General features: G+C 44.0%; 1 protein-coding gene across 1 annotated transcript; it reads left to right on the forward strand.

The window, feature by feature from the left end:
- Positions 1 to 71: 71 nt before the first annotated feature.
- Positions 72 to 11,005, forward strand: LOC147308628 (mitochondrial import inner membrane translocase subunit TIM44-like). The gene is made up of 13 exons (XM_086273608.1): positions 72 to 174; positions 4,472 to 4,576; positions 4,863 to 5,027; positions 5,143 to 5,223; positions 5,407 to 5,556; positions 5,987 to 6,120; positions 6,218 to 6,303; positions 6,516 to 6,608; positions 6,908 to 7,032; positions 7,596 to 7,646; positions 7,857 to 7,946; positions 8,070 to 8,180; positions 8,508 to 11,005. Exons 1-13 carry the CDS (start codon positions 145 to 147, stop codon positions 8,625 to 8,627), a joined length of 1,341 nt encoding a protein of 446 aa, XP_086129734.1. The 5' UTR covers positions 72 to 144; the 3' UTR covers positions 8,628 to 11,005.
- The last annotated feature ends 74 nt before the right edge of the window (positions 11,006 to 11,079 follow it).

Consider the following 11,079-nt stretch of genomic DNA (forward strand, 5'->3'; position numbering starts at 1 on the left):
GTATTTTTTTTGAGTGGCTTTCCCTTTAATGTCCTTCTGACACTTGGCCCCGCCCCGCCCACCAACTCTGCTCCAATTGGTCGAGCACAGCGTCAGCTGCCGCAGCAGGAACGCACGTGCTTCTCCGCGCATTTCAAGATCAAGATGGCAGCCTCCGTATGTCGGTGCTACGAGGTTAGTGAGATTCATGTCCTTCGTTGCAGTCGCCGAGCCTCGGGCCCGCTCTCTGGTTAAGGGAATAAACTCGCAAGGCTTCGCCATCAGTCTCTTTATGCCCGTGACGTGAACGCGCTTTAGAGTGGTGTGTTTTACGCAACTTGAACGCGAGATGTCCGTTAGAAAGGGCCTTGTTTCATCAGAGGCACGGCAGAGGCTTACTAATGTTATTTAATTCCTGGGGTCTTAAAATCATAGCATTGTATTGACTCGGGTTTTGACTCTGTGTGTCTGTGCTTGAGTGGCACATTTCATTTAAAATGCGACTTTTAGAAGCCTGCATGCAGTCAGGTACTAGAGCAAATAGGATCAGTGACCTCGCTGCTATAAAACCACGAAAGCTGTTACAGTTTTAATTAGAGCAGCGGTGACCACTTGTTTTAGCTTCTGTCTCCTGACAAATAACCGAACCATCCTTTCAATATAAATAACTTGATCACGCTTCATTTTACACAGACAGCGAATATGGTGCGTTCGTCGTTTTTAGAAAGGGTCGAAAATTGTAATACCGTGTGTATGCCATTGTTATAAGCAGAGGAGTAAACGCACCAAAACAGATCATTGCTGCCACAGCATGTTTCACCAAATTTCTCATGTTTAAATGTACAACCATCAAAATAAGTTATCAAATAATCAGAATCAGAATCAGAATACTTTATTGATCCCTGGGGGAAATTATTTTTTGTTACAGTGCTCCATTTTAAACCAACATTAAGACAAGACAGACAATACGCTAACTAAGAATAGTACAATATATACATATATATACATACATACATACATACATAAGTCACTTATAAATAAATATTTGGAAAAGAAACATGTGTAGTTGTAGCAGCAAACAGTGTGTTAAGTGGATGCGTTGTACAGGGAGATGGCCACAGGCAGGAATGATTTCCTGTGTCGTTCAGTGGTGCTTTTCGGTAATCTCAGTCTCTCACTGAACGAGCTCCTGTGACTGACCAACATGTCATGGAGTGGGTGGGAGGTGTTATCCAACATTGTCTTTATCTTGGACAGCATCCGCCTCTCCGACACCACCTTGAGGGAGTCCAGCTCCATCCCCACAACATTGCTGGCCTTACGGATCAGTTTATTAAGTCTGTTGGCATCTGCGACCCTCAGCCTGCTCCCCCAGCATGCAACAGCATAGAGGATCGCACTGGCCACCACAGACTCATAGAAAATCCTCAGCATTTTCTGGCAGATGTTGAAGGACCTCAGTCGCCTCAAAAAATAGAGACGACTCTGGCCCTTCCTGTAAAGTGCTGTGGTGTTTTTAGCCCAGTCCAGTTTATTGTCAATGTGTACTCCAAGGTATTTATAGTCCTCCACAATGTCAACACTGACCCCCTGGATTGAAACAGGGGTCAAGTGTTTCCTGGTCTTCCTGAAGTCCACGATCAGTTCCTTGGTCTTTGCCACGTTGAGCTGCAGATGATTCTGCTCACACCACGTGACAAAGGAGTCGACCACAGCCCGGTACTCTGTCTCATCATCCCTGCTGATGCATCCAACCACCGCAGAGTCATCAGAAAGCTTCTGAAGATGGCAGGTCTCTGTGCAGTGGCTGAAGTCTGTGGTGTAGAGGGTGAAGAGGAAGGGGGAGAGAACAGTCCCCTGTGGTGCCCCTGTGTTGCTAATCACCTTGTCAGACACACACTGTGGGAGACGTACATATTGTGGTCTTCCTGTCAGGTAATCAACAATCCAGGACACCAGAGAAGCATCCACCTGCATCGCTGCTAACTTATCACCCAGGAGGGTCGGCCTGATGGTGTTGAAAGCACTGGAAAAGTCAAAAAACATGACCCTCACAGTGCTCGCCGGCTGGTCCAGATGGGTGTAGACACGATTGAGCAGGTAGATGATGGCGTCCTCAGTTCCGAGACGAGGCTGATAAGCGAACTGAAGGGGATCCAGATGTGGTCTTACTATGGGTCGCAGCTGGTCCAGGATGAGCCTTTCCAGGGTCTTCATGATGTGGGAGGTCAGTGCCACGGGCCTGTAATCCTGGGGGCCACTGGGACGAGGCGTCTTTGGTACAGGGACGAGGCATGATGTCTTCCACATCACCGGGACCCTCTGCAGACTCAGACTCAGCATAAACAGTTTATGAAAGACTCCACACAGCTGGGGGGCACAGGCCTTGAGGACAAGGGGACTCACTCCGTCTGGTCCAGCAGACTTGCCTGAGTGAAGTCTCCTCATTTGCATCTCAACCTGGTATTGAGTGAAGGTGATGGGTGGGGGAGGGGTGTCAGGAATCTCACAGGAGGCAACATGTGAAGAGAGAGGCTGGCACAGTGGTGTGGCTCTGGATTCCAGGCTGACTGCAGGTGAGGTTGTGGGGGTGGGAGCAGACACTGTGGTGTTGAATCTATTGAAAAACAGATTCAACTCGTCGGCTCTATTCTCACCTCCCTCAGCTCCCCTGCTGTTGGTTGGCCTGAATCCAGTGATGGTCTTCATGCCCCTCCACACCTCTCTCATGCTGTTCTGCTGGAGTTTCCACTCCAGCTTCCTCCTGTAATTGTCCTTAGCCTCTCTGATCTTGTCCTTTAGTAACACCTGGACCTTCCTCACCTCCTCTTTGTTGCCCCCTCTGAAAGCCCTCTTCTTGTTGTTGAGGAGGGCTTTGATGTCCTTAGTCACCCACGGCTTGTTATTTGGGTAACAATGAACAGTCTGAGCTGGAACAATGGAGTCGGTGCAGAAAGTTATGTAGCCTGTGATACACTCAGTAAGCCCATTGATGTCCTCGGCGTGAGGCTCACAGAGTGTTTCCCAGTCGGTCACCTCGAAACAGCCCTGTAGTTCCGCTATTGCCTCCTCTGACCACCTCCTAACAGTCCTGGTGGTCACAGGTTCCCTCCTCACAATTGGCACATAGCGGGGGGTGAGGTGAATCAGGTTATGATCTGACCTACCAAGTGGGGGGAGGGAGGAGGAGCTGTATGCATCCTTGACGTTAGCATACAGTAAGTCTAAAGTTTTCTCTCCCCTGGTGGGACAGTCCACATATTGTTTGAATGTTGGTAGTGTATTGTCCAGTGATACATGGTTGAAGTCACCCGAGATCACAATAAAGGCACTCGGGTGCTGAGTCTGTAGCCGAGCTATGGCAGAGTGGATAGTGTCACATGCAGCTGTGGGGTTAGCAGAGGGGGGTACATAAACAGCCACCAAGATGACGTGAGAGAATTCCCTGGGTAAATAATACGGCCTGAGTCCAACAGCACACAGTTCAGTGTCCGGGCAACAAATCCTTTCTTTGATTGTTATGTTGGCAGGGTTACACCACCGGTTGTTAACTAAAACAGCAAGCCCACCTCCTTTACGCTTACCGCTAGCGATGCTGTCCCTGTCCGCCCGAACAGTGTGGAAGCCTTCCACGGAAGCATTCTCATCGGGAATGACCTGGTGCAGCCATGATTCGGTGAAACTACACTCTCGGTATTCCCTCTGACTCCGTACCAGTGCTGAGAGCTCGTCGATTTTAATTGCCAACGATCGCACATTTCCCATCACGATAGACAGCAGACACGGTTTAAACCTCCTCCTCGCTTCGAGCCTCCGCTGTCTCACCGTCACCTTTTTTCTTCTCTTCTGTCCTTGACCTCTGCATCCCCGATGTGTTTTCCTCCAAATTTCAGCTGGTACTTCTGCGGGCACTTCTGCAGGCCTGGCCAGCGAGCCGGCCGGCATCAGGGCGATCAGCTGATCTCTGGAGTAAACAGTCCGTGCGTGTAGGAGATGTGCCGCGGTCCCGTTCCATGATAAAAGTAACAGTTCCACGGCCACCAGAAGAACAAAAACTCTCTCAATCCACATGATTGAGTAAGAGATAGAAAACGGAGGAAAATACAAGTCAGAAAAAAAAAAGAATACGTAAGAAAAAAGAGCTAAACTAAGAGAAAAGCAGGAGCGACTGTAACAGGCTGCACGCTGGTTGGCGCATGCGCACTTAATAAAGGACAGATATTAGCAATTAGAGGGGAAATCTATTAAGACTGGATCATGAATTTTGAATTTGTCCTGGTCAGGATGAAAATATCCCACTTAGGGCAGAAGACATTTATTTATTGACAGGATGATGATGTGCTGCATTAGTCACAGTCACCAGGTTTTAAGCACACTCATGGAACATGTTAGAGCTTCATCAAATGAAGGGATATATTTTAGAAGTATGGTATTATGTGCCGGTTTACCTCCCAGCTAACTATGACTGACTGATTCTGCCTGTCTGTTGCAGCTGATTGGCAGAAATGCCTTGGCTCTCAGCTCCCGGACTCTGGTCTCCTCAGTGTGGAGGGGAGATCATTACAGGTTGCAGAGGAGCCCAGGTGCAGCTGTGCAGGTACCCAACAACACCTCCCATTCACCCTCAAGATACTCATTTATTAAATCACTGCTAATGTAGAGTTGTGCCCGTTAATTTAAACAGTTCTTTTAACTTAAAGTGCTGGGATTACTTATCTTTATGCCCTTTTTTAGTTTAAGGTTTTATGAAAAGCAATGCATAGGTTCTGTATTTTTTTTTCTTCTCTTTTTTCATTGTTCCAGTCGCAGCATGTGCTTAATCTGTTCACTCTATTGGTGCACGTGTTTGTCCAGCTAAAGTCCTTCTCTGTGTTTGTTATCAGGTGCGATATGCCTCAGGACGGAAAGGTTTTCTGGGAGAGTTTGTTGATAACCTTCGTCAGGAGTTCAGTAAGAATCAGGAGATGAAGGAAAACATAAAGAAGTTCAGAGAAGAGGCCAAAAGGCTCGAGGAGTCCGACGCCCTTCAGCAGGCCCGCAGAAAATATGTAAGAACATTAGCTGGTTTGATTTATATTATATATATAAAGATAAACATCAAGCTTATTATATTTAATTAGTTTTCTAGAATTTTAATGTTGTTTTTAAAAAATTTCTGATCAGAAATCGATAGAGGCAGAGACAGTGAAGACATCAGAGGTGTTTAAGAAGACCTTGGGCTCTCTATCAGAGACCGTTAAGGAGGTAAGGCCAACCTGATTGACAGCCCCAACATGAAAATATAATAATTTAATTTGGAATCGCACAGTAAGAGTTCACATTAAGTTGTAATGTTGTTAAAAATGCTTTCCAATTAAAAAAAACATTACGTGGAAATCATTAATAAAATGAAACCTGCTGTGTGCTTGCGTGCCATTTGGATCAAAGAGTCTCGAGGAAGTGAGTCGTAGTGACATCGGGAAGAAGATCAAGGAAGGTGTGGAGGAGGCCACCAAGACAGCCAGAGGCTCTGCTGAGTCTTTATCCAAGGGAGGAGAAAAACTGGGCCGGACCAACGCGTTCAAGGCCATCTCACAGGTCAGAAAACGAAACGAGACGTCTATAGATGTCCAAATTAATGCCTCTCATCTTCATCTTTTGTACGTTGTCGTTGGTATCCAGGTGTCTGCCAGACTTTATTGATGTTTTGACTACAGCAGGGGAGAAAATGGAAGATTTTGGAAATTAGCATTTAGTCGTTAACACATCTTTCTTCACAGGAACATAAGGGCAGATTTCAGACACCAGTCAGTTGTTGGTTAATTCAGGTCATATTTGGCAAATAGTTGTTACGTTCTGGGCTATAAAATGTTTACAAAAGCCTTCCTCAGCTGCTTTTTGTTACTGCTTTCTTAAGAAACAGTTTCTTTAGAAGCAGCTTAAACTTTGAATTTACTTTTGGATGTCATTAAAATTTTGGTTTAGACTCTGATTATGTTTATAATTAAAAAGTGCGAACTCTCTGCAGGGTGTAGAGTCCATGAAGAAGGAGATAGATGTTGGTGACGCCGGCCCTTACAGGGCTCCTTCTCAGCTGAGGAAGAGGAGCGATTTCTCATCTAAAAGTGCAGATGACGACACCAGAGTGTTCGAGGCCAACGAGTGAGTAAATGTTAGATCTCAAAACCAGTCCAATGACACAAGCTGTTGTACACCCACCTCTCTGATGCGGCGAATTATCTCCATTTTTAAATCTCAGAGAGGCCATGGGTGTCGTTCTTCACAAGGATTCAAAGTGGTCCCAGCAGTGGAAGGACTTCAAGGACAACAACGTAGTTTTTAACAGTAAGAACGTCTGGTTTTTCCTGCTTTGTGTGATATCTTTATATGTAATTTCTCTTTATGGCAGCAGGGGGCAGTAGAATGTTTACTGTAGATTCAATGATCAGCTAATAATGAAGTGCAGTCATGAGCTGTTTGCACAGGTGCAGAATGTACCTGCCGTAATCAGTGGAGACATGTCTAACCTGTTCAACCTCCATTTTTGTTTCATTCAGGAATCTTCGAGATGAAGATGAAATATGATGAAAGTGACAATGCCCTCATCAGAGCATCCAGAGCTCTAACTGACAGAGTCACTGACTTCCTAGGTAATGCTCCACCACATTCAATCCTGAATTTGGAGTTCCTTTTCTCTGTTAAAGCCTTTTATCTGATTGTTCTCGCCAGACCTCAAATCTTGTTCTTCCTATTTAAAAAAAAAAAAAAATCATTTTTTATCCCAAAACCTATTAATCTTCTGATTAGTCAGGAATACTATTAACTACGTGCTCCATGGTACTGACAGATCTTCTAGATATTTGATGATGTTCACCAGCTTCGACGTTACACATTTAATTTGTGGTACTGAGTGTTGTTGCTGCTTCTGATTTTAGCCTTTGTTTCCTAGGTGGTCTCTTCTCTAAGACGGAAATGTCCGAGGTGCTGACAGAGATCCTGAAGGCAGACCCCAGCTTTGACAAAGATTCTTTCCTCAAACAGTGTGAGAAAGACATCATCCCCAACATACTGGAGGTAAACGGGTTCCTCCAGCCTCTGTCTGTGTCTGTCTTCACTCTCGCTGTTTCCGTTAATGCTTTTCTCTGTGGAGGTTAGGAAGAGACTTGATGAAAGTCTTGGTTCATTTAGCCTGAGTTTTCACTCTAGTTTGGATCAGATCCAGTAATGAATTTCCTGTCCTCTGTTTGAGTTCAGCTGTTAGATTACTGAGTTTAAACCAAGTTCAGCAGCTAAATACATCATTCAGATAACTGAGGGGATCCAAGAGCTTATGATACAGTTCTGTAAGTCGTGCATGCTTGTTATGTAAAACAGATAAAATGAAATAAAATGCTGTTTATGATTGTATCAGGAGGAGAGCACTGAGTGTAGTTGAAGTCTTGGTTTAGAGTAGCAGAAAATGATCTCAACGTGTTCTGATTTTGAATGAATTCACTAAAGTTTACTGTGCTCGGTTAAATATGAGATGTGGGATTTGCTAAAATAATTTGAGCATCCTGTCTAAAAGTCACAAGAATACCTGTGAGATTTGTTTATGTTTTTAAAGCTATAATTCGGTATCTTTGTCCTTTCTGCAGGCGATCATCCGTGGCGAGCTGGAGGTATTAAAGGACTGGTGCTATGAAGCTGTGAGTTATTAAACACCACTTGGTAACAAAAGCAGTTTCTACAGGTGTTGACATAATACAGGGGACACATGTGAAGAAGAAGAGCTTATTACGTTGTGATGTCTACAAAAAGACACAATCCTACTTTTTAGTAATTGCATTTTAGCTGGCATACAGTATGTGGGAAGCATGTTTTAATGCTAGATGTGTGTTACGTGTATTTGTACTCAGACCTACAGTCAGCTTGCCCACCCCATCCAGCAGGCCCGAGCTCTGGGGCTTCTCTTCCAGTCTAAAGTACTCGACATCGATAACTTAGATGTAAGTGCTCTCCCTGATGCTCGGTAACCATCATGCAGCTTGTATTACAAAGCTCTTTCCCTGTTTTCTGCTTTTCCCTTTCTCCTTTCATTTGTCTGTTCATTTTGTAACCCTGTGTTTCAGCTGGCGATGGGTAAGATGATGGATCAGGGCCCTGTGCTGATCATCACCTTCCAGGCTCAGGTTGTCATGGTGATTCGCAGCCCCAAAGGAGATATTGTGGAAGGAGATCCGGTCAGTCAACTCCCGATCACTGTGCTAGAATAGGGAATCCAATGGATACCATCAAAGCTTCCTCAAGGAAGTAAACAACACTAAAAGGCTGAAATCAGATCAGTGGTCTATAACAGAGGCCCATTTTTTTTAATGTCTTTCAAATTTATGGGTTTGATGCAGCAATATTAACTTGTCTGATATCATCGGATTTCAACTGTTAGCAATGTTAGAGGCCTCAAATATATCATCATAAGCCAGATCATTTATTAACTCGCTACATTTAAAGTTTGAAGTCTGCAAAACTCTTTGAAATTCACTGTTTCTTCTCTTCTCCTCCCTCAACAGGAGAAGGTGATGAGGATGATGTATGTGTGGGCGTTGTGTCGGGACCAAGAGGAGCTGAACCCCAGTGCTGCCTGGAGGCTCCTGGACATCTCTGCCTCCAGCACAGAGCAGGTCCTCTAAGAGGAGGAGCAGGAGTACAGTGGCTCATCTGGGGGACACAAACTGAGATACAAACACATACCTGGAATAGCTGCACATCCTTTATACATTAAGTTGAACAAAGAGAGAAGAGGGAAACCCTGCTGCTGTGTGAGAGAGTACCATTTCCCCATTTGTACCCAGAGGATTTATGTGCAAGCGTGCATATTTGACCACCCTCTGACATGTAGATCCAATTAGCTTTGGAGATAGTTTATGACACATTCAGTTAAGTTTGTCTGTGCAGTCTTCTGTACTGGTACGCTCAGTGTTTTGGATTGCCTGGAGTATATATATACAGCATAACTAATTAATTTCAGCGTGGATGGATCTGCATCTTCACCAGGAGCCTGCATTGTTTCATCTAAGCTGCATAGCTCATCAATACTGGACGGCTGGTGGGCAGATTGTAAATAATCCTGTTATGACAGTGGAGGAAAATGGACATGCAGTCTGTGATATCTGTTGGTCTTTAGGGGGATGTTTTATACCTAAATTACATTGATCCCGGTTAAATAATGGAGCTGGAAGATGAAATTGTTGACTGTGGTGGGGACCTTTGAATCATCTGTGCACAGGAGACACTTTAATAGAGCAGCTTCAGTTTTACTTTTGTGCCCTCGGTGAATGGATTTGGGCACAATGTTGAGACTAGTGCATTATGGGTACTGTAGTGCATGTTAAAAGCATAAAAATATGCTTCAGTTTTTGCAGCAGATGAACCACAGCTGCCTCCTGTGTAGCATCAACAGCATTGAACAAGCAGCGACCAACTGAGCTGAGTTTGACAGAGAGAGTATTTTTTTCTCAGTCAAAGCAAACCAGCCTTTAAAGAATGTTTTTTTTTTTTTTTTTTTTTAGGGCCTAATATTAAAATATGAATTTTCAAAGTCACCTTGAAAGAACGGATGAGAGCTGCAAGGGCTTTAATGTTCTTCAGTGTCAGTGTTTGAAGGGCTACTGACGACCAGAAAATTTAAACTAAATTTTCAGATCCTTCAGTGCTCACTTTGTTGGTTTCTGCTTTGCTCCTGCTGGTTTTTACATAAGAGTAATGGTGAAATGAAAAAGTAAAACAAGGATAAAAACATACGACGTCCACCCTGTCATGCCGAGACAAGTCTACAGTTTACTGGGACTTGAAATCAAATTGAGAAATCGAGGAGATAAAGCTCCCAGTGGGACTCGTATCTACTTATTAGTGTAAGCTTATATTCAACGTCGTCATGCTTGTGAGCCGAAATGGGACCACCTTACTTTTTCCAGTCATTGAGGCAGCTTTGATGTTTGAGGAATCGTTGCACATTTTTCAGCTGAGCTGTTTGGTTTACATTTACGTGGCTTTGCGAGACACAAATGATGACGATGATTGACACGTATAGATATCGTTGTTCATGTAAGTAAAGATTACACACATTCTGATCGTACTGTAACGTTACAGCTTCATTCAGTTCATAATGAATGTCTTTAAGCTTCATGTTGTACCGCCTCTGTAAAGACGCTCTGAGTTTGTGGATGTGTGTGTTCTTTAAGCACAGCACTTCCCATTAAAGGTCAAACCGCACGAGGCGGTTTATTGCAATGTCCGAAAGTCATGGATGTGTCTGATGGCCACACCGTGCTCGCCTTCTGCTTCTCATGAGTCTTGGTTGTGTAATCCATCACATGGTTGCGATAGTGTTGAAAGAAACATGTGACAGTTGTGTTGGAGTCATTCCTGGTGATTAAAACAACACACTCGCCATAAAACATGCACTTTTATTTATGAGGACGACGGGTGAGAGGACTCGTATTTAAACGTTATTTTTTATTGAGTATGTGTATTTCTTTCTGAACTGAAGCCATGCTGTTTTGGACTCTGCTGCCACCACCAGTCAAAATGTGATTACAACAAGACACAACTGTTTCTCATGATCCCACATTAAATGCCAAAATGTCCCAGGGGAGAAGTTTCTGTGATTTGGAGAAACTTATTTTTTTGCCTGACAGATAGTGATGTTTGCATCTTGAGTTTGTTCTATGCAAACCTTTAACGGCAGTAATGATCACTCAAGGTTTGAGGCGCCACAGGCAGGACCTCAGTTTCAGTCATGTTGTGTTGCTGTAAAAACTGTCCTTGTACATACTGTTTTTATTGGATCAGAATAAAGAGAAATTCTAATAGTTCAAGTCAGACTAGATTGCTTTACAGCGAATGACAGCAGACCCACGATGTATTCAGATCTCCTTTATTTCTCTCTGTGTGTCAGTCAGCAGAATAAAGAGTGCTGTATTATGATTTGTTTCATCCAGCCTCTCCCCGAGTCAGCACATCTGAATACTGTGTGTTTGTGCTCGAATGAGTAAATTAAAGTCTGCGCATTATGTGTGTCTGCTTTCTCATTTTAAAAACTGACCCGCTTTGATAGATGCCTATTGACACTGGTTGATAAAC

Source organism: Aulonocara sp. 'chitande type north' Nkhata Bay, linkage group LG18, assembly GCF_057382095.1.
Source record: "Aulonocara sp. 'chitande type north' Nkhata Bay isolate Kocher_YH1m ecotype deep benthic linkage group LG18, A_spYH_male_GT1.1, whole genome shotgun sequence".
Taxonomy (NCBI): domain Eukaryota; kingdom Metazoa; phylum Chordata; class Actinopteri; order Cichliformes; family Cichlidae; genus Aulonocara; species Aulonocara sp. 'chitande type north' Nkhata Bay.